The sequence below is a fragment of the Pogoniulus pusillus genome, chromosome 4 (genome assembly GCF_015220805.1).
Source record: "Pogoniulus pusillus isolate bPogPus1 chromosome 4, bPogPus1.pri, whole genome shotgun sequence".
Taxonomy (NCBI): domain Eukaryota; kingdom Metazoa; phylum Chordata; class Aves; order Piciformes; family Lybiidae; genus Pogoniulus; species Pogoniulus pusillus.
Genome location: NC_087267.1, coordinates 48,615,866 through 48,638,685, shown reverse-complemented (window position 1 = coordinate 48,638,685; position 22,820 = coordinate 48,615,866). Strand labels below are relative to the sequence as shown.

Sequence of the window (22,820 nt, the reverse complement as noted above, 5' to 3'; positions counted from 1 at the left end):
TTTAAGGGAGTTCAACAAGGATCAGTGTACAGTCCTGCACCTGGGGAGGAATAGCAGCGTGTACAGTAGAGATTAGGAGGTGACCTGCTGGAAAGCAGCTCCATGGAGGAGGACCTTGGAGTCCTACTTGAAGAGCATTTTTGCTAGGTCAGCCTTATATTGCCTCTTGGTATACAGGCAAGGGAAGAAAATGGAAACATCCATCCCAAGAGTTAAGAGAAAATTCAAATGAAATTATTTAGCCTGAAATGATTACACTGGGCAGAGACATCACAACTCTTAACTAGAGGGTTATTCAAACATTTTAACATGGACATCTGAATAAAGAAAGGCTCATAATGACACTCCAGTCGAGAAAAATCAATCACATTTCCAGTTAAAGCTGGTAATTAAAACCAGATGGAGGATATTAACCTTAAGAATAAAAACCCACTGAGTTTTGACAATCCCAACCACTAGTAATTTGAGTCACTTTAAAACTCACCCCTCCACACTTTTCCACTTCAATACAAGTTTGTCCATGCAAGAATGGGTCAACTTCTTGCAAATAATTGAGCAAGACTGAAAAGCACACAGAGAAGAACCAACCTTCATCTTAACTCCCTCTGTGGTATCAAACTTGTAGAACAGAATTTCTGCCTATTATCATTATCTAATGAAACTCAAACTGTTAGCTTCTGTTTCTTTTGGGAAAGGAGGAAACACAGGCACAGGGACTGCTCAGGCCTGTGCCAGGTATGGGTAAGCATACAGTCACAACCACAGAAACTGCACACACAGCAAAGACAGGCCCAGATCCAAAAGTCTTACAGTTCAGCATCTTTACAAGAACAATTTTAATTAACAAAATGCAAGTGAAAAAAAAAAAAAACCCACAACTACAGCCAAAATTTTTCAATCAATAGGCCTCAAATCCAGAGCTTAAAACCAGACTGCAAGGCCTCTGAATGAAAATCCCTTGAATGCAAACAAACTCAGACTTGCAGGCAAGAACACAGACTGACACTCAAACTCTATTCTTAAAGCAGGTCTTCAACCTTTCCTTCACCTACCTAAGGCATACATTAAGCTAAGTGCTGGCCTAGATTTCAACCTGAGTTCCATCAGTTCCATAAATTCACACCTGAGTCACAACATGACTGCAGAGGAGCTGCTGATGTCTTCCCTCGTACATCACCAGCACCATTCCTCTCTGTGCACATGTTTGCACACACACGTGGAAGGGAGAATGGATGAATCTCTCGTGTCAAAAACAACCCAAATCAGCTGAATGCTGCATTCTCACATCGAGTTTGGCATATGAAAATCACAGCCTTTTCACAACCCTCAGGTATATTATTCATGAAGAATACACTCAGCTTTCTATTGTTCCTGCTCTCATCGTTTATAAATGAGTCTTTGCTTCATCTGGGAATGGAAGTTCCTTAGTGAAAGTACTTTGGTAATGAGGTGCAGTGATAACATTCAGAAGGTTAAAGAACTTTCTGGGAATGTTTGTGCCTCTGGAAAAACAAAAACAACAACAGTATTTTCTTCCTTTACTGAAGGAAAAATGCACAAGCGGAGTTGGCTGCTTCATTTTGGCCAATCTGACAGAGAGGTTCCCAATGGTTTCCTAAACGTTTCAGAAAACAATGAAGTCCTTAATTTTGTTTGTTACTGCAACATTTGTAAAGGCCTCTTGCTTTTGCACTTCACTTAAAACATGCCCAGTGTTACCACGTTAAAAACAAATTACCCTCAGACATGGTCTTCAGATCCGTGCATGGCGTTACCACCATTTCTCGTGACGGGAAATGAACTGCGCCAGATACTGCTGGTCCCTTCTGTTGTGACCAATAGAGCTGCAGGAGAACATATAATCCTTTGTCTAGCAATAGTGCAAATTTCATCATTTTATCTTGCTTGACAGCTCAGGCTGTCACCATTAATCCTAGTCTTTGTGCAAGACTCTGATGCACTCCCAGAGCTGAGAGTTTTTTCAATCTGACTTAAGTTAATAAACAATGAACTGAATTGCAAAAGAAAAAAGTTAATCACACGGCAAATGAATTGCTTCTGGTTACAGAGGACGTCTTTGAGGTTTGGGTCAAATATCACAGCATTTTCAGGGAAGGTTTGACTGTATCCTTTACTCCTCCGTTTGAGGCACACTTTCTGTCTCTAAAGTTCAAAGGACTTCTTTTGTGATCCCGCTAAGGATGAGACATTACAGATGCAAAGGGGACAATAGGCAGATTGTCAGCTGACATGTTGGAAACAGAAAACTGCAATAAAATTCATCCATCCTTCCATATTTTGGACTGAAAAGAAACCTCTATTTTGAACTAAGGACTCGGGAAGTGTCACACTTTGTCAGCTAATGGAAATACACTTATATTTTACTAATGTTGAGCAAAGAAACAGTCCAATCTCTTTCATGAACCATCTTCTATCTACTTGAAAGTATCACTGTACTTCATGAAATGGATGGTGTTTGTCTTTTTAGTATCAACCCTTAACATACTGGCTCTTAACAGAAGAGCAGTCTCCATCTTCTGTGGGCTCTCCTAACATTGGACTGCCTTCATCTGTCCTCTCCCTGCTTTTCTCCCTCTAGCCAGATTCTGATTTTTATCATACCAGTGCAGGCAAGCTCTGGATAAATCTAGTGGACCCCAGGAAAATGCATTCCTGGATTTACACCTGCCTAGCCACCAGAAAATGTAAACTGAGCTGAACAGTATTTACTCTGATGATAAATGGCATTTGCTCATAAATGGCATTTCCTCCCCACCCCCATTTCTTCTCTGTGGTACCACATTTCTCAACAGGCCCTACTGAAAAATGCTACATCCAGACTTTTGCACTCTGACCATACAAGCAGAACTTGGTCTGCAATTAGTGACAGAGAGAACAAAAAGTATTTCTTTCAAGCCAGAGAAGCGCTCCAGGTCACGTGAAGGAGTGACAGTAGTGCAGCACTTCAACTGGTTGTAAAACCACAGTTATTTGTTTATACATTCACAGTTTAAATGCCAGGTTTGGTCTAAGAAAGAAAGAAAATAAGATTGCAAATGTTCTTGCTACTCCTATATTCCAGTTAGTTTCAGAGGAGCAAAAGCCGACAGATTAAAATGACCCCACATAAGAGCAGAGAGTAAATAATCTACAAATCTGGAAACTCATCTGTGTGCAGCCAGGACGAGTGCTGAGTGGAACACATAGAAGGGAAAAAAGGTGCATGGACAGAAGCCTGGGTTGTGTTTAATTCAAACCCCTGCCTATTCAGAACAGCCATATCTGCATTTCTGAGAGCAAGCAAAACCACTATGCATCTACCATAGTGAACGCCTTTTTCATCAACTAACAAAACAGAACAGATACAAATGAACCAATCAGGGATTTCGAGTGAGCTATCAGTGTTAGAAAAGCTACTCTGCACATTCCAGTTGAGTCACCACAGAGGAAAAGGGGGGGGGGGGGGGGAAAGCAGGGGGGTGGAAATAAATTACTGTGTGCAACTCCATCTGCAAACTGCTTCTCCCGCACTGGTATGTAATAAAATGTGTTGCTAAGATACAAGCTGCTAAAGAAGTTCATTAAAGGACACTTTAAACAAAGCTGCCAGACTCTTTTCCCTTTAAAGACTGCTTATTTGGTTCTGTCCCTTGTGTTTATAATTAGATCCTCTATATGAGAGATTGTGTGCTCCATTCAAGCCCACTCAGCAAAGAATGTTAATAAAATAGCGTAAATAAGGCACTGGCTTAGGTTGTATAACTGTATGGGCTGTGGAGCTGTTGGTAGCAATGCAGCTGGATTTCACCCTTATGTTGAAAAACAAAATAAAGCTTTTCCTAGGAGCTTCTCCCTGAGCTGAAGAGCAGAAACATCAGCTTCTGCACCCACCACTCTAACCTAACTCTTAGGAAATACTTGCAGGCAAAGGAAAATGCCTCTTGCCAAAAGTCTGAGTTTCCAAGATGCTTCTCATACAAGATTTTATGGGCAAGCCTTTTGTTATCTGCATTCAAATAAAGGCCAAGATTGCTTATGTCTTTTCCATGGCAATATTTACCTTCTTCCGTGTGCATGTAAGTTCTTAGATGTGTGTGTGTGTGTGTTAATGATTTGCAGAATATCTCTGATCTTAATATATTAATAACACAAGTCTCTTCCATCACATTTCATTGCCAATAAAGACAGTTATCAAAGAGTCTTTATCTGACCTTATATAAATTACTCTTAGCCTCATAGCAACATGTCTGTGGTGGGTGTATGTTGGCTTTTGTTTTGGCTGAGAGGAAAAGAACAAGCAAGGCATGCTTTGTCCATTCCTGGTGGTGAAGCCATGTCTGAGGAAATCATTTCAGCATTTATCTGTTCAGCACTTAATAACAGATGAGATGCAAAAAATCACAGATGAAAGTTAGTATCAGTGATTACATAGGAAATGTTACTTGTCACTTCGTAACCTGCATCTCATATTAAATTTTGTCTCACAGCCCCCAGTATGTATATATTTTTAATTACATGTTCAGGCTCATTTACATGCGCATATTGGCTTTCTGCCTGAATGATAGCAAAGAGAAAGAACTTATGCTTACACACAACACACACACAGCAAGCATTCATACACAGAAAGGCTGACGGACACTTCTCTTGTCTTTCTCATTCTTAGAAAATCTTTGATTCACCAATAAATCTTTAGGCAATCTCAGCTGATCCAGAGCACTTCAGAAAAATGGGAAATTACATAAAATGCAACTTAATCTCTGCTGCATGTCAAAAGTATCAGCGGTTTTCACTTGACTCACATTAATCAGAGTGTAATAAACATTTTCACTTCCTGTAACCTTGCAAGAGCTGTCATCAAGAGCGGAGTTTGCACAGAAAGGATGCTCCATTCCACCTCTCTGGATAAGAGGTAAGCTAAATCACAAATTAACACCATGTAGATATAACTTCTGTTCCAGGACCACTTCTATGCCTCTAGCATAGCAATCAGACAAACTTTCACATGAGCCTACTGCTTTTGCCATAGACTCCACGCCCAGGCTTTTTGGCCTAAATTCCAATGAAAATAAGACTGTTTCTCAAGAACTGAAATCAACCCTACGCATCACATCTGCAAAGGTCCCAGATACGTTTTGTTTTGATTTCACTGCAGCTGCGTTTAAGAACAACTCCCTGGTTTACATTCATTCAAACAGAAAGGTCACTTTCCAGTTTAAACTCAGGCATATATTTAACTCTTCCATGGCTTTAAAAAAAAAGCCCAACAAACAAAACACCAGGAAACTCATCCTCCTATTTTTCCACTGTCTCTGTGTATTAACCAGAAGGATCTGCCCGCAAAAATAAAGCCCTGTGGTACATATTAGATTTCAATAGATGCTTACTATTGGCAGTTGCATGTTGCAGCTAGAACTAAGCCGCATCAGCAATTTCATATGACACTCTGGAAATTGCTACTACATAACAATAAGTAGCTGATTCAAAAAAGAGGAGGGGAGGTGGAGAGAAACCATGGTTAAGGAAGTACATTTTGGTTCAAGACGAATCTTACCAAACAAAAAAAAAGTTGCACCACCTTAAGTTAAAAACAAAAACCGACCACAAAGATATACATACATTTATAAGCACGCATATAAGGAGAGCATGCTTAAGGTGATTCACAACAAGGATTGGATAGACCAAATATGAGTCTGTTAGGTTCAAATAGCTGTCTACTTTAATGGCAGAGAGACAAATTTGCATTTCAATTAGTCCAATTCTTTTTTTGTTCTTCTTTGTTCTTATCTTGAACTTGCAGCCCATTTTCATACTTCCTGTACCTCCAACTACCCTGTGCGTACACATTGCCCTGTCTGACATCGCGGCCATGCATACGCCATTTACCACGGCCTTGTCTTATCGATTTGCAAACTTCCACCCTTTAACTCTATTGATTAGAAATTGTGTTGATGCTTCAGATTTTGTTTTGGGCAAGCAGAGAGGAGAGGGAGGTATCATTTCATAATCAAGTAGAAAAATCCTGCATATTTTATCTTTGATCACAAAGAGAAAGGCATAGAGGGAAAAGTTAAAAGTAACTGTATTAACGCGCCTTTATACGCCTTCGTGCTTTCAACTTGAAAATCAAATCTGGAATGAGATGAAAAGGGATTTTCTCTACTTTAACACACCAGAAGTGTTCAGAGCGAGGCCGTATTCCATTGGAAATGTGCTTTAAGATCACCATCCCGAACCCCTTCTCTAGCACCATGCTATGGAAAGGAAACATTTAGAGACATATTCCCCTTTTCTTCCAGAAGCAGAATGAGTCCACGGACCAGATCCTAAACCAAGGCAACCTGGTCCAAACATCTGATGTGACACTGCTCCCTGTGAGCAGCACACATGGCAGGAACCAGCGGAGAATTTGTTCCATGAAACCAGGGCTTTAGACAAAGACTCCTGCAGAAGCACCACTCTCAACTGTCCAAACATCTACTAACAAAAATTACAGAACTCCGAGAGGCACAGTTCCCATATAGATCTAAAGCTTCATTGAAAAGGTCTCCCTACCAACGTATCATGTACAGCTGAACAAATACCTGTTTGCTGCAAGTACAAAATAGCTATTTTACCATGTATAACAGGTAGCAAGTAGCATTGTTGGCATAATTCCTTTTTCTGAATAGACAAAGGCATTGTAAAGAAAAAATTGCTAAATCACAGGGATAATCATCATAGCCAGCTCCTCTAATGAGGCATCATGGGATTACTGGAGTTATTATAAGAGTCATCTTATTGAAGAAATTCAAAGTTAATTGAAATCAATTGTACTGTTCTGACAGCAGGTGTTTTAAGTGGCTACAATATCAAAGTGAACTCTTTAAAATGGTTAGAATGAGTGTAAGGTTCACTTTTCAACTCTTAGCCCTGCCAAGTGCTATACTGTAGCAGTACAGAAAAGCATAGAGTCAAAGAAAAATGCTAGAATGAAATAGTATTTCAACGTGCCAGTCCAGCAGCTACCAAACAAAAGCTGGTTCGAACCCCCTCAGGTACACACGTTTATTACGGACGTGCAATTTCAACAAATCTGATCAGGGCAAGCTAATGGAAGGAGATAGCCACAGATACACACATTACATATTTCCTTTGTGCTTCACCTCTATGAAAATGTGCTTTTGTACCCTTCTTACCCAATAGCAACATGGACTCTCAATAAGCTATTACTGAAAGGGCAACCAGAATACTAGGATCACCAGTACACAAACTGTATGCCCAAGTTTCTCCTACAAACAGCTCTGAGGGTAAATCCTTCCCTAACTTGGGCACTTTTTCTCCACATGCCAAAACAGCCAATAAGCTTAAAAAAAAAAAAAAAAAGGGGGGGGGGGGGGGGGGGAGTGGGTAGGGGAAATGAAAGCTTTCTGAATTACAATCTAGAACTACCCTCTACTTTGACACAGTACATTCATTTGATGCTGCAGTTGTTCAGGTTTCCCAGCAAAGTCAGCAGTACCTTAAAGTGTGGAGGAACTGCAAGCCAAGCATTATGTTTCTTATGCGTTGTCTTTAAAGACTCGATGCAGTGATTGAAAAGTTTAATACTTCATGCAGGAGCTCATCACCCTGTCTCCTTTGACTTGTGACCACCGTACACAGCTGCAATTCTTGTCACAACAAACAGGAGTGCTGTGTGCACCTTGGGACAGAGCTCAACACTAGGTTCAACTTGATTTGGAAATGCCTTTCATGTTTTATCTGTTTTCACTGAAGTTCATAACCCTCACATTACTTCAACAATTCTGAAAGTACCCAGCCATATGAAAAACTGAGCTTTGGCAAATGTCAATCATTTCCCCTTTAATACATGTAAACAATGCTGCCATTTCCAGGCACAGTGCAGAGTGAATACCAACAAACCAAAAAAACCACTCCTCCTTTTTTGCCCAGAACAAAGGCACGGCATCAGTAACATCAGACATCTTCAGCTAAATTGTCTCTGACAACTTGCATAAGATCTGTACTTAAATTTTAAGTCTAACACTTTCACAAATAGGTTTTGCTGGTGAGCACCACACGTGAAGCAGCAGCTTCATGTCGGATGCACTACACAACAATACAAGCCAGCAGTAACACAGGCTGGGGGAAGTCTGTCTGAAACTCATGTTGATTTTCTGCATAGACAGGAAATCACGGTAAGGAAATGAGGCAGTGTGCAAGTGAACGGCACCTACAGAATGTCTTTCAGGAAGACCTGTTTTTATTGCTGCACTCCAGGACAGCCTGTCTGAATTCCAAACTCATCACAGTTGAAAATATAGTGGCCCACACATACTCATTGTTAATTTTTAAGACCTGGGTTACCACCTAATACTTATGTAAGGAACTACTAACTTCCAACTGGAGGTTAAAGGTCTGGGGTTTTGCTCATCTTGGTCGGTTAATTATTAAAAGACAACTTTCTAAATTAAAAGACCCTTAATGACTCTTGAAGGATATAAAGAAAGCAAGAAACACGTGTAGCAGAGCACCTCTGGTGTGCTTTTAAGGCCAGTGCTGGCTCTTATGATAGCTCTTTTATTTACATATAAATGCTTGTTGCTTGACAATTTAGATTAAAATGTTGCCGCTGCTCTGCATGTGCTGTAGATTGAAGGTGTAAAACCAGTGGACCAACTAATGGAGTCTTCACACATCATATCTTGTTAAAGAAGAGGTAACCCACTCTCAAATGCAATTACAATTCATCAAAATGAAAGATACACTTCTAACAAAAGTCTAACTTTCCTCTTTCTGAGTCAGACACCAAATTGAGCACCGACAGAAGCCGCACCGTTTCAACAATGCAAACGATGATTCTACAGTGCTTAACTGAAAATACTGAAAAAATATTAGAACTCCGTTTAATTCTATATTTCTCTTAGCCACCAACTCCAAAGAAATGTAAAAGCCTGGCCAGAGATCCTTAATTAGGTTACGACATAAAATCCAACTGCACGTAAAAGTCTACTTCACACATCTACCTCGTGCACCAAAAGCTGAGTTCATCACTCAGCTCTTCCTGTCTTTATTTGCGGTTTCCAAGAAAAGGAAATATTGCCACAAATGCCAATGGCTATGACAAAAAACTGATGAATAGGGCTACTGAAAGATAATGCTCACTCCTGCCATATTTCTAACAGATGTGGATGATGTGATCATCCATTCATTTTACTGTCTGCTTCATCATCCACATGTGCAGTTTAATTGAAATGCGAGTCTAGTATCTTTTGTATTCAGTGCATGCACAGCCAAAAGTATACATTATTGAATTATGAATTTATTGTGCCTAAACAAATCTTGAGGGGGCAGGGGGGGAGGAGAGGGAGGAGGAGGGAGAGAGGGGTTATGGCAGCAAGTGGGGAGGGAACCCAAATACATATGGAAAAATAACCTCCCTGCTCACACTGTCTCCTTAAGTTTGCATCAGCATTTTGGCATAGCCACAAAAATGAGAGCTTGAAACCACTAAACAGCTCAAGCGTTGACCTATGTATCGTCTCAGTAGCCTTCAGTGCACCTTCTTAAGCTCCCAGGGACCAATAGTTCATTTATAAGCTGTTACCTATGGAGTATCTACTAATTAGAGCAAGTCTGCAAAGTTAGATGACAGTTTTGTGACTTGGTCAAAGGCTAAGACCTCCAAACTCATTTCATTTGTGATCCAAGAAAGATCTCATTTGAGACCTCCAGAGGTGGCAGTCTGGAGCAAAAGGACATCACATCACCGGCTAGTCTCCTATTGATAAGCTCTTGTTGCACATGATATTGAAATCAGTAAACCCAAGAATTCTAGGGTTCTAGCTAAAGGCAGTAGCTTTCCTGCTAGGACTCATCTCCTCTTTACAGAATTTTGGTATCATGTGCTTTAACGACTTCATAGCTTATAGATCTATCAGATCATCTGAATATCAGCACAAATGCATGATGACTGCTAACTAGTTTGGATTACACACAAAGAACAAGCTTAGCAAAGACCTTTTCCGCTGAGCTGAATCAGAACATTTAAGCTGTATTTTCAGTTGTGTCTCTCTGCTTTATCTGAATTCCAACATGACACATAATAAACAGCTTCTCATTTACTATCATCATAAAAATTTAAACAGCCTTGAAATAGTTGCTACTATATAGAGGCAAATGATCAAATGTATGCTCTAAATACCCACTCAGAGCAGCAGAAGTATTTCCATATTGAAGAAGGAGCATGTAAAGACGCATTGTTGCAGTAAGGACTGTTACCTTGTTTTAAAAAATAAAAATCTTCTACTCAGTGTAGCAGTATTAGAGTCAACAACTTGCTGGTTTAACACTGCATAAAAAGGGACTAACAGCCCTTAGCTATCATGTAGTGTCAGATTTGCTTTAAAAAAGAAAGTATTTGATTTGATTCCATACAGTGATTAAACATCTTTGTGCTCTGCTGAGTAGGGTATTCTATCCCCTCCCCCCTCCAAAAATGGCATCAAAGCAATCAAAATGGTAATGTTCAGCATGAATGGGGCCCCATCCCCCACCTTCAAACTCTGCAGACTTTTCTCCATGTTAGAAGAAACCAACACCCCTTCCTCACAAAATGGAAGCTTCCACTACCAAATTGAGAGTGCTGACAAATTCTGATTACAATAAACTGGGAGGAAAAGGGTGGCATACAACCACCATCACCCATAGGCATCGATTATATACGTGCAGATCACTTTTCAACTTTGACCACAACTCCAGACAGACAAACAAACAAATAAATCACAGGAAGAGGGAGGGAGGGAAAGCAGAAATAAAAAAGAAAAGAACATTTTTTAAAAGAGAGAGAGAATGGCGAAAGGGAGTGGAATGGCACACGTGGTCGTCTCTCTCCCCCGGAGGTCCCTGGCCTGGGGGAAGGAGGGAGGAGGAGACGGTGGTTCGGGGCTGGCAGCCCCAGAGCCTCGCAGGCGCTGTCCCCGGTGCTGAAGGGGCTGCTGCATTCCGAAGAAACCACGCTCGCTTCTCGCCGCCGTCGGGGCCGAGAGCCGGGGGCCGGGAAGGGGAAGCTCAGCACAGCCGCACCGCCCCTCCCCGGGGAGTTGGGGGGGGATAGGGGGAGGAGGGGGGTGGAGTGCGAAGGCCAGAGTGAGGTGGAGAGGGAAAGTTCACCTCTGGAGGAAGGGGGCTGCAGGCGGCAAATTTCCTGCCGGTTTTGTCAACTGCCCTTCCGGCACTGGAAGTCCTGAAAGAGGGGACTGGGTCCCCGGGGGTGTCGGTGCGGAGAGTTGGGCGAGTGTGAGTGAACGGCCTCGAGTGTGCGCCCAGCGGCGGCGCGGCCGCTGTCCGCGGTGCTGAGCGCCCGCCGCCCCCCGCCGAGCCCCGCAACTTTCCTCCCCGGGGGGGGGGGGGGGCGGGTCACGGGCGGAGCGGCGGGACCGTGGGGGGTCACCCGGCAGTAAACGAAGAGAGATGAGAAAGTTTGGGGAGGGCAAAGAGGGGAGGGGGAAGGAAGGTTTCTGGTTTGTTTTGTTCCCGTCCTCCGTTATTTTGTTGGGTTGGTTTTTCCCACCCACACACACCCCACCTCCCACCCCCCGGCAGCTGAAACAGGTTAATCTGATTTTATTCGTATTTTTGGAATTGGGGGGGGGGGGGGAGAGTGAAAGTGCCTAAGTGAACTCGAATCAAAATCTAACACGTCAGATTAAACCAAGAGAAGGGAAAGGCAAGTGGGGAGAGTGGGAAAGGGGGGGGGGGGGGGGGGGGGGAGGGATGGGAGGGGAAAAAAAAAGAAGGGAAAAAAATAAGGAAGAAAAAATAAATAAAATAAAGTGATCAATAAAAATCAGTTTTGCAATCAAACCCAGAAATGGCTCCGAACTGTGCTCCAGCCTTCTCCCTCCCAACTCTGGCTCTGCACATTTCACGGAAGTGCACAAAGTAGCCCAAGACAGGAGAATTTTCCATATTCCTAAAACATGTCGACCAACTCAAAATGGACGCCTCATTTCTTATTTTTTTAAACGTTTTAACTACTGCTTATCTTTTTACTACTAGTACTGAAACCCATTCTTTCCCCCAGCAAGACATCCGAGAATCCAACCTCATTTTGAAAACATGCATTTTCTTACTTCACGCTTAGGAAAATGGATGTTCTATTCTCCGCTGTCGGCATTTTTCAGCTAACGCAGACACTTTTCGGACGTTTAGATAGTGCATTGCAAAAAACAAGAAGAAAACCCAAACATAACTGAATCGATCTGTTCCTTACTTGTTTCTCATTAAGAGCTGCTATTCTTGATTGCCTTTCATGGATTTGTTTCTTAAGATCCCCGTTCTGCAAAAACGGCAATAAGATGCATATTAAAGGCAAAGTGCAAACTAACCCCTGTAATGAATAAACTTGCGATCTAGAAATTGTTCAAAGGCAAAACCGTTCCACCAAAGCCACACGAAAGCATGCACACACACAACACCCTCCTCAGTAAGAAAGCTCAGTGCAGACTACAAAATGAGATCTCTTACTGATAAAGTTTCTCATCCTGCTGTCCCAGCACAAGTGCGCTTATTGCAGCAGGGATAAAATACTGAAGAAGAGGAAAAAAAGGATCTGCATTTACCTGTGGATCTTGCTTCATCTGTGCAACTAGTTTCTATAAAAAAAAAATTAAAAAAAAAATCACCCCCCAAAAAGGAGGAATTAGAAACTGTTTCAAGTTTAATGGATTTTTCTAAATGTATGTATGTGTGTGGACGGGGGAGGGAGGGGGGTAAGGAACAAAGAGGCAAGTAAACACTGCGAGTCAGTTTCAAGCAAAGCTCATAAATATTCAAGTCTCGTCCTAATCTCTCCAACACACACACACACACTCGCGCACACTCACTCACACTCACGGGTGCACACACGCACACTCTCGCGGGTGCACACAAGCACCGACCGCAACGCTCCCTCCGCATCTCCACAGCACACACATACACACAAAAAAACTCAGCCAAACAAGACGCAAAACTACTTTGGCGAAGTGCTCGCCATTGCCGCGGGGGGGCTACGGGGGGCCCGGCGGGGGCCCCCACCGCGGCCCCGATCTCCCCCCGACACGGCCCCGGACCCGCTCTCCCCGCCGCGTTCCCCTGATCGATAGACCCTGCGACAAGAAGCAAAGGCTACTTGCTAAGCATGCAACATTGGCTCCCTTCCGCTCCCTCTCTCCCTCTGAAAAGCGCCGGGGATAGAAGAGCATTTTTTATTTGCTTATCATTTTTTTTACCTGATGACATTGGATTTCCACTTTTAACGCCTCCTGCAAGCTGTGTAGCTCCATCCCTGCAACTTGCCAGGCACTTTCCTGCCACTTTCAGGTCCGAGTGAAGTTTTTTTGTTTGTTTGGTTTGGTTTTTGGTTTGGTTTTGTTTGGTTTGTTTGGTTTGTTTTGTTCCTCTTTTTTTTTTCCCTTGCTCCTTTTTTTTTTTTTTTTTGGCTTTTTTTTTTTTTTTTTCTTTTTTTTCCTCTCTTGCTCGCTCGCTTTTTGCAACTGACCCGCCAGCCAGCCAGGCAGCCACCCCTCCCTCCTCCGAAAAAAAGGAAAACAAACCAAAAAACAACAAACCCAACAAAACCGGGGAAAGTAACAACAATGGTAAAAAGGCAGGAAAAAGGAAAACCAAAGGCGAGTGGCAGCCACGGTAAGGACAACACTTTGAGAGAAAAAAAGAGACAACAACAACCGAAGAAACAACTACTCAGTCTGCAAAGCAAGTTCTTTGCCTCTTTGCTGGGGACACAGACTCATCACTCACTTTCCGCCAAAGTGGGGGGGGCCTCCCCCCCCGCGCCCCCGCCCGCTCGCCCCCCCGCGTCCCGTCCTCCCCCCCACCTACACCGCCCCCGCTCCGCCCCGCAGCCGCTCCACCGCCTCCCGCCGCCCCGCCGCCCCCGCCAATGGGGACGGCAAAGGGCTGAAAACGGGAGGGACTATATTTCCTCGGAGTGCGCGCCTTGATTTCACTTTGCCTGAGGAGAAAAGTTGTGCCTCGGCTGTCAATGCTAATTCGGCGGTGCCCGGATGGAGCGGGATGGGGGTGGGGCAGGGAGTGAGCGGCGGGGGGGGCTGCCGGGAGGGAGGGAGGGAGGCAGGGCGGAGCGGACGCTGCTAAGGCTTGCGGCCCGCGCATGCGCCTCGGCCCGGCCGCGCCGCGGCGGGCGGGAGAACAAACAAAGTGCCGGCGAGTCCCGGCGCAAGGGCCGGCGGGAGGGGGCGGGGCGGGCGGACCCCGCCTCCTGCTCCACCCTCGTTGCCTCGGGGCTCGGCCGCTGCCGTCGGCTGTGCGGTGCTCGCCTTGGCGGGTCAGTGCTTCTCGCCCCGTAGGGCTTTGCCCTGCCCTGGGGAAGAGGCAGGGGACGGGATTCCCCCGCGGCTTGACGACAGACAGATCCTAGCGGCTGAGGAGAGTGAAGTTCTTGCAGTCCTTCCGCACACCTCCCCCTACGTCATCTCCTCCGCGCATTTCCACTGCTGCTTCTCTTCTCCCGTTGCTTGGATCTGCTCTTCCCTCCGCGACCCGGCCGCACGGAGGTAGCTGCCAGCCCGAGGAGCCGCTCTTCGCTCCATCCCGCCACAGGCTGGTGGCGGCTCCCGCTGCCGCGTTTGCCCGGGGGCCGGTCACTGGTGAAGGCTGTGAGGGATCGGGTGGCTGGGCGGCCCTGCGCCCCGGAGGACCCCCTTCCGCCCCCTAAAAAACTTCCACGCAAGTTCAGGCACAGAGCAGCCTGGTGACAGGGAGGGTTACTTTCCGCTTGGCAGTGCATCGTGGTCAAATTTTTCCCTGCTCATCCATATCTTCGTCATGCCTGCTCCTCACCAGAAGAAGTTGCTGTGCCGCTGGGTTGTGCCGAGCCGGCAGCTGGTGTCCCTGCACCTCGAAGCAGGATGTCAAACCTGAGCCAGGTTAAATAGCACAGTACTTTCAAAGACACTGTTTTTTTCTGCCGGGCAGCTGTGTCTTAGTCTGCACCTGCGAGCATGAGCACGCAAACAGCGAGCTGCAGCAGCCACAGCGGAAAAGCGCGGGACGCCCGGTCCCACCGGCCACGCGAACCTGCTGCAGAGAGGGGGCAACAGGGAAGCGTAGCTTCAGTTCGGTTACTGAATAGCAGCAGCAAGACTTCGACCCGGCCCGGGAAGGTTGGCTCACATAGATACTCCGTTTCAAGCGTTTGAAGCCACAGTTCCTCGCCTGTCAGTAACAGACACGTGCCACCGGGTCACACAGCACCACGGATGTGGCCTCGACCAGGGGGGGACAGCAACCCAGCACAAGCATTCTTATGTCCTTTTTTTGCCGTGGGTTCAGGCCCTCGGGACAGACGTAACCTGATCTGGCAGCAAGGCTGCTGTCCATTTTAAAACGCAGCGTCACAGACTCATCCGAGTCAGTGTTTTGCCATGTAGGTGTGGGGTTCTGAGGCAGGAATACGAGCCGGGCAGTTAGATTTACTGCTGCCATGGCGCATGGCTCGAGTAGGGTTGGAAGTCAAAAATAATGCTCAGAATAACTTTACTGATGACAGTCAAAGCTTAGGGCAGGTTTTGACAAGCAGTTAGCTGATGGAGTGCTCAGGAAAAGAATTGTGGGGCACACTTACTCCCATTCCTGGAATGATCCAACGCTAATATTGTATTGAAACTGCACTAAAATATTAAGTTGAAACTCATCCTAAATGATTAGTCAATATTTAAAACATCACTGTGCTCCAGATGTGCTTGGATGCCAATTTTAACAACCTATTAAATTAATCTCAAAACTAATTAAGACACCAAGATACACCAAAACCAATTTACATCAACTATATTGTAATTAAAACTACTTTGAGAGATAACATGCTGGGAGTTCAAAACAAGGTATCCATTTTCATCCAGCTGTTTGAATACAGGCGGTCCAAACATAGCACAACCTTTTAACATTAAAATCGTGTGATGATTCATGATAGAACATTTTTCAGCTGGCCAAAATTAAGAGCAAAGACTACACTGAATTTCTGTATTAACCTTAAAGAATGTGTTTTAGAAAAAGCTTATTCAAGTTGGTATCATTTGTTATGGTAATGGACTGCATTTGCATCGTTGGTTTAGTGTCTGCATATGGCTCCAACATGTATAATCAGTCATCCTGTTTACTGGAGGGACCTGGGAGACATCAGTGAGTTTCCCTTCCATCTATTTATCTGCATAAGGGACATTTACCGTTTAGCTGAGTCACTAAGGTTGGAAAAGACCTGAAAGGTCACCAACCCAACACCACCATTCTCACTGAACCACATCCCAAAGCGCTGTGTCTACAAGTTGTTTGAACAAACACTTCCACTGATGGCGACTGTCATTTCCCTGGACGGTCTGTTCCAATGCTTGACCAGTCTTTCAGTAAAGAAATTTTACCTAATATGTCATCAAAACCTCCCCTGGTGCAACTCTTTTTCTTGAGATATGTCTAAGTCAGTTTATTTTCCATAGTGTGTCTAGATTGAAAGCATCAGAGAGGGTTTTTAATTCTCAACCAATAAACTGGCTTAGCTGTAGAGGGGAGAGGGGGTGTTAAAAATCGAAACCCCTCTCACATTTGTAAAGACAAATAGGTCAATCCTGCAGATACTGATGAATATGAAAATGTCCCAGTGTTAACTTCTCATGCATTCTGTGCAAAGGTATTCTGTAGTGCTAGACCCAACAAAAGTAGGGCTTTGCAAGCTACATCAATACCTGACAAGACCTGACATCTAAAGTAAAGTGCGCAAGTAGGTTAGACTTCTAAGCAGTTATTCAGACATTTAAAGTGGCTCTAAAAAAGGTAATGAAGCATTTGAACAAAGTTTTGGGAAAGAGAAGCCTGAAGGTTTGTGTGAATTGGGAATGTTACCTTTCTAACCTCTGATTTCATCAGCGCAAAACTTCCATGAGTTCAAATCCAGTCCATCAACTAAAACTGACTACACTATTTGGGTATGGCACCTCTATGTATTCACTGTTAATTCACTGACACAATGCCAGCTGGTTCAGTTTAATGTGTGTTCTGTGGGTAGAGCAAAGAGACTTTTCCTCAGCATTATAAAATAGACACTTGTTCATCAGAATAAACCCAGTAATCACTGTTAGCCTCATCTTTTGCAATGAAGTATCCAGTTTCATCCAGGTACAGCATTTTGTGACTTTACCTGCAAGGGGCAAGGAATACTCAGTTGTCCTTCCCACATCAGTGATATGCTAAGAGGAAAGGCTTAGGAGTTTGTTTCAGCCTGCCTGTCATTCAAAATCTGGTTTATACATCCACGGTGCTATGACAGGTCACAGGTTTTAACCAAAGTATAAATTGCAAACCATAATGAAGACTTTTGCCTTTCCTTAGTTGATCTGGTTTTCTGGGGAGCTTGTATAAAATGCATTAATCTGCCAAATATGCAATAACATCAGGCAGTCACCTATTAAAGTGTTAACAGCTCCATGCAATTCATTTGGGAATTCTGATGGCAACAGTCATCCTGCTTGCTGGAGGAACGTGAGAGACACAAGTGAGCTTCCCTTCCATCTATTCATCTGCATAAGGGACATTTACAGTTTAGCTGGAAGAAGTAAAGAATGGGGAGACCAAATAGAATCACAGAATCATAGAATCAGTCAGGGTTGGAAAGGACCACAAGGGTCATCTAATTCCAAACCCCCTGCCATGGGCAGGGACACCCTACCCTAGAGCAGGCTGGCCACAGACTCAACCAGCCTGGCCTTAAACACCTCCAGGGACCAGACCTCTACCATCTCCCTGGGCTCATCCACTGCAACCTAGCACCCAGCCCTGGGCCAATCACCCAGACCATGGCACTAAGTGCCCCAGCCAGCCTTGTCTTCAACACCTCCAGGCACGGTGATTCCACCACCTCCCTGGGCAGCCCATTCCAATGCCAATCTCTCTGGCAAGAACTTCTTCCTAACATCCAGCCTAGACCTCCCCTGGCACAGCTTCAGGCTGTATCCCCTTGTTCTGTTGCTGGGTACCTGGCAGAACAGCCCAATCCCACCTGGCTACAGCCTCCCTTCAGGTAGCTGTAGACAGCAGTGAGCTCTGCCCTGAGCCTCCTCTGCTGCAGGCTGCACACCCCCAGCTCCCTCAGCCTTTCCTCACAGGGCTGTGCTCCAGGCCCCTCCCCAGCCTTGCTGCCCTTCTCTGGGCACCTTCCAGCACCTCAACACCTCTCTTGAATTGAGGAGCCCAGAACTGGACACAGGACTCAAGATGCAGAAAGAACAAAGTGCTGCTAAAAGAAACCTGTGAGGCAAAGGCACTGAACAGGAGCCCACAAAATAAACTGTTTAAACCAAGTTTACCCAACTCTTGCAATATAGAAGGTTGCAGTGGAGAAAGTCCATTTCTACTCAGTTCAGCACTGAACTTTGGGAAATCAAAGAACCATAGAACCGAGTCCACTCTAATCAACAGTTTAGAAAATGTGTCCTTCCTTCTTACCTTGTACACCCTCTGAGTGCACCTGACTATCTGCATGCGGAATCAGGCAATTCTTTTGGTTGCAAGGGCCCTTTAAAGGTCATCTAGTCCAATCCTCCTGCAATGAGCAGGAACATCTTCACCATCTTCTAGTCAATGCAAAAAATTGCTCTTTACCCACCTCTAATCCATAGCTCTTAAGCCAGGTCTTAAGAAGCTCTTGCATCTGTTCTCTAGGGACATGCTAGCCTCAAGGTGGACTAAAACATGCAGTATTCAAGCATTCAAGCAAATGTCCTGGCAGAGCTTTGCCACTGCTACATGACGAGACTGTGACTTGTACTACAGCTCTGCCACAGCAATCTAAGCAAACTCACTGTTAGCACTGCACACGCACGTGGAGCTCAAGCAGGAAATTGGGAGCTTTCTCCATTTTCCACAGGTGCAAAGGTGAGGCTGGAGGGAGCAAAAAGAACCTGCCACCATCCTCCACTGTTCAGTGGATGGAACCAGGACGTGTTCGGGAAGGGCAGCAATATGGTGTTGGGGGAAACTGGTACTTGTCCTTAGGAACAAAGGGGTCTGTGATGAAAATATGGCTTCAAGTGGCCCATCCAAGACTTAGTATCTCCTTACCACTCTTTCTCACGGCTGGCGCTTTCAGTCACAAATAGGGCAGAAAACTCCACTACACCACGTGCAACAAGACCGTAACAACCATCTAGGCCCTGCGCAGCTACTGCAGAACTACCACAGAATCACTCAGGCTGGAAAAGGGCCCCGAGATCAAGTCCAGCCTATAACCTAACACCACCACCTCTGCTAAACCATGCCACCGAGTGCCACATCACATCTTTTGGAGTCACCTGGAGGCATGGTGACTCCACCACCTCCCTGGGCAGTTCACGCCAGTGCCTAATCACCCTTTCCACGAGGAAGTGCTTCCTAATATCCAGCCCAAGCCCTCCCTGGCGCAGCTTCAGACCATGCCCTCCCGTCCTGTCACCAGTAATTGTCACCTTGATATTGATTTTAACTTCAGTGAAAACAGTGCTGGTCACTACTATGTTTTAGCAGTCCTCAGTCAGGTTGAGGCCCAGACTTCAGAGACAAAAGTGAAATTAAAATGGAGTGAAATATCTTGGACTGTTACTTTCATTACAATCCAAATGTGAACAGAAGACACTCAGGTGAAAACTGGAGATTTAAAACTCTCCCTTCCATAATGGTTATGTGTCAGCAGCAGCAGCACAGGCAAATAGTTGTTTTTTAATGTCTACAGGTGAAGAACTTTGCAATAAAATAATCCTGGCAAGGTATCCTGAGACATCAAGGACAAAACACTGCCGTAAAACCTACAGCTGAACAAGAACAATATGCTCTACCAAATAATTCCAAGAAGTTCATCAAACTTTTCATTTAAAGCAAAATTACATCTGAGTGCTATTGCCATTGTTTTTTAATCACATAACCAGTTGTGCTCACTGACAGCACTTCTTGTCACACAAGCAGTTGAAGCGTTCAGTGGATATCTGCTCTTTACGTATCTACATGTGTCTACAGCACACAGCCATACAGAAATACCTCTGTATTTACACATCTGTGCATGTACCCACATGCTTAAATGCAAGGCTGCTACTAAGTTTGGCTATAGACCTTCAAATCGGTCTTTTAAACACACTGCAGCACACAACTGTGTGAGTTGAATCATCTCCCCGAGGAGCAGAGGCTTGGCGAGCAGCTTCTTTAGTTCATTATAATCACCGCTTGCAATCTCTTGTTAGAGAGAAACTCTATCACCAGGATTCTTTAGAAACCCGAGGCCAACATCTCTTCCTTTAAACGGGCAGCATTTTGCTGCAGTCAGAGGTGTAACTGAGAGGGCAGTGTGTACAGGAAAACCACTTTAAACTAGCAATGCTTAATACTTTTTTTTGTTCAGTTGGGTTTTTTGTTTGGTGGTTGTTGTTTCTTTAAGCCCTGCTAAGATTTCAGCTTCCACCAGATTTCTGCTCATACTAGCCACTTTTACACAAATGGGTTCAATATTAATTAAACTTCTTTCTCCCTAGCACAAAAACACAGGGACTAAAAATAAACCTGTTACAAAACATGCGTTTTGTTTATACTTATTTACACGGACCTCAGATCTGAATATATGCAGTACCAGAAGGATAAAGCCATCTGATGCAGGAGATCAGTAAAGCAATCTGTAGGCTCTACAGGGGCCAGAAAGGAAACATTCGTATGGTGGCAAACAACATTATGCAAGACATGCATGTGCTTTGGTTTGTGATGGAGGAGTTGCATAAGTTTGCTCTCTGCAGTTGGTGGCAATGCTCTTGTTCGTCCCCGCACACAAAAGAACAAGTATCATCTCTCTTTTGTGTATCTAGCAAGAATTCCATGCTCAGGGCTACAACCTGCCTGCTTCGGGAATGAAGTATTTCAGCTTTCTTTCCCTAGATTGTTCCAAAAACTGTGTCTTTGGAGTTTGATTTTGGAGGCAGCAAGTTCCCCCTTGTTTTCCACGATAATCCTCTTGCAGCCCTGCCCCTTTTACACCCTCAATGCACATCATGTGCCAGCAAAGTCTTTTTCTGTGCGCCCTTCGCTAAGGAAGAATGTGATGGAGGAGGAAAAAGGGTAGAAAAGCCACCCCCCATCTTCCCACCCCGCGCTCTGCGCCTGCTGGGAAATGTAGTCCAGCTGCAGGTGCCCTGGAACAAAAGAAAGCCAGGGCCCTTCTAGGGAGTGTCGCTTCTCTGACCCTTTCCCACGGCTCCCAGGCAAGGCAACCTGGTGAGGACACAGGCAAAGGGGACACAGGGAAAGGAACAGAGGGCCACAGAAGAGCCTGCCCCCATTTAAGCACCTTGGCTTCATTGTTCTTGGGGTTTGGCCAACTTTGTGAGAAAGCCCTGTGCCCCCTTGTGATCTGCCGTTAGGGCCTGGGAAGTGCCAACTGCTGCCCGCAGTCCTGGGGCTGCCAAACAGCAGCGCTTTCTCCCTGCGTTTTGCTCGTGTGTGGGAGAGGCTCCATGTGCACGGGAGCAGAAGAATTCTCCCTTGCCTTTGATTTCATTCTATGCCCTCAGCTGCACATCTCAGGAGGACAACACAGCATTCGCCTAAGCTTTTAACGCCTTCCTTAAATATTTCTAAATGGGAAACTAAGGGGGTGCTCCTCCCCCGCTTCTGTCGGCGGCTTTAGCGCAAAGGCAGTTACACGACTGCCCCCTACACCACTACCTACCACCACTAACCTTCTCCTTATTCCTCTACTTACTTCCTAGCTACATTTAAAAAAATAAGTAATTTCTTCCTTTCAGCCTCTCGGGTAAGCAGCTGCGGGGGTAGGAAATGCAAATGTTGGGAGGTCTCTGGCATTATCTCTCTTTTTGAGGCGATCAGCCTCGTGCGTTTAAAGGAGAGGAGAGGGACACTGGCTCGGCACAACGCAACGGCTTTGCCTAACGCACAGCCAAGAGTGTCCCAGTGACTCTTTCCCAGCCATTGCTGGCAATAGCCTGGATCTCTTTCTCTCCTCTCTCGTTTGCCTTGGTACTTACTTTAAGTTTCACCACCACCACCAGTCCCTCCTTAACCTCGGCTACACAGTTTCTGCTGCTGACTCTCTGTTCCTTCCCTCCAGTACATCGGCTGTTACTTTTCATTTCATGGCTCACTGGTGAAACTCTTTTTCTCTTTACGTGTCCACACTGTTTCCTTCCCCAGATGCTTTTGACTTTTCTCAAGGTCTCGTCTTTTATCCCGTTAAAGCTGCTTGGGTGCGTGTGCTTTAGCGGAGCGAGGGGAGGAGGAGGGAGGAGGAGGAAGGGCATTCAGCTGGGGATGCCAGATCCGCTGGGCAGCAGGAAAAGCGGCGGCGGGAAGGGGAGGGAAGCGAAGCTCCGGGGTCTCCTGCTTGCCTGGCTGTGGAAGGTGGGAAGAGGAGTGGGCGCAGGGCCACGGCTAGCCAGGACGGGGGCTTTGCTCTGAGCCCAGGGCTGGCACAGTGCGCCCAAGTTTATCCGTCCTCTTTTACGCACCGCACCCCACCCTCCCCCGCAGCCCTGGGCTTGCTCAGGACTGCTGCAACTCAAGGGAAAGTGAGAAAAGCAAGCAGGAATAATCTCGGTCACGCACATCCCACAGCCCCTCCGTGTTTCGGGAGGGCAAACCGGTGCACCAGATCGCTGCAGCGTGTAGCGGCCGAGGGCACCGCCCTGGCCTAAAGCTGGGGCCAGCAGTGGGCTTGCTTGGGCCTGATGGGCTTTGGTGTGCGCTGGGGTTTGGGGGGTTGTTTGTTTGTTCGCGCTGTTGTGTGCGTGTCTTTTAGTAACCCA

The 22,820-nt window shown here is 45.4% G+C and overlaps 1 protein-coding gene across 1 annotated transcript in view; it reads right to left on the bottom strand.

The window, feature by feature from the left end:
- Nucleotides 1-13,802, bottom strand: part of LOC135175030 (PHD finger protein 21A-like) — an 84,896-nt gene extending 71,094 nt beyond the window's left edge. Inside the window, exons 1-3 of the mRNA XM_064142860.1 lie at nucleotides 13,251-13,802; nucleotides 12,603-12,635; nucleotides 12,254-12,319 (exon numbers count right to left, since the gene is read on the bottom strand). Of these exons, the coding sequence (XP_063998930.1) occupies nucleotides 12,254-12,319; nucleotides 12,603-12,635; nucleotides 13,251-13,304 (153 nt within the window). The 5' untranslated portion in view covers nucleotides 13,305-13,802. The remainder of the gene's footprint in view (nucleotides 1-12,253; nucleotides 12,320-12,602; nucleotides 12,636-13,250) is intronic.
- Nucleotides 13,803-22,820: the final 9,018 nt, after the last annotated feature.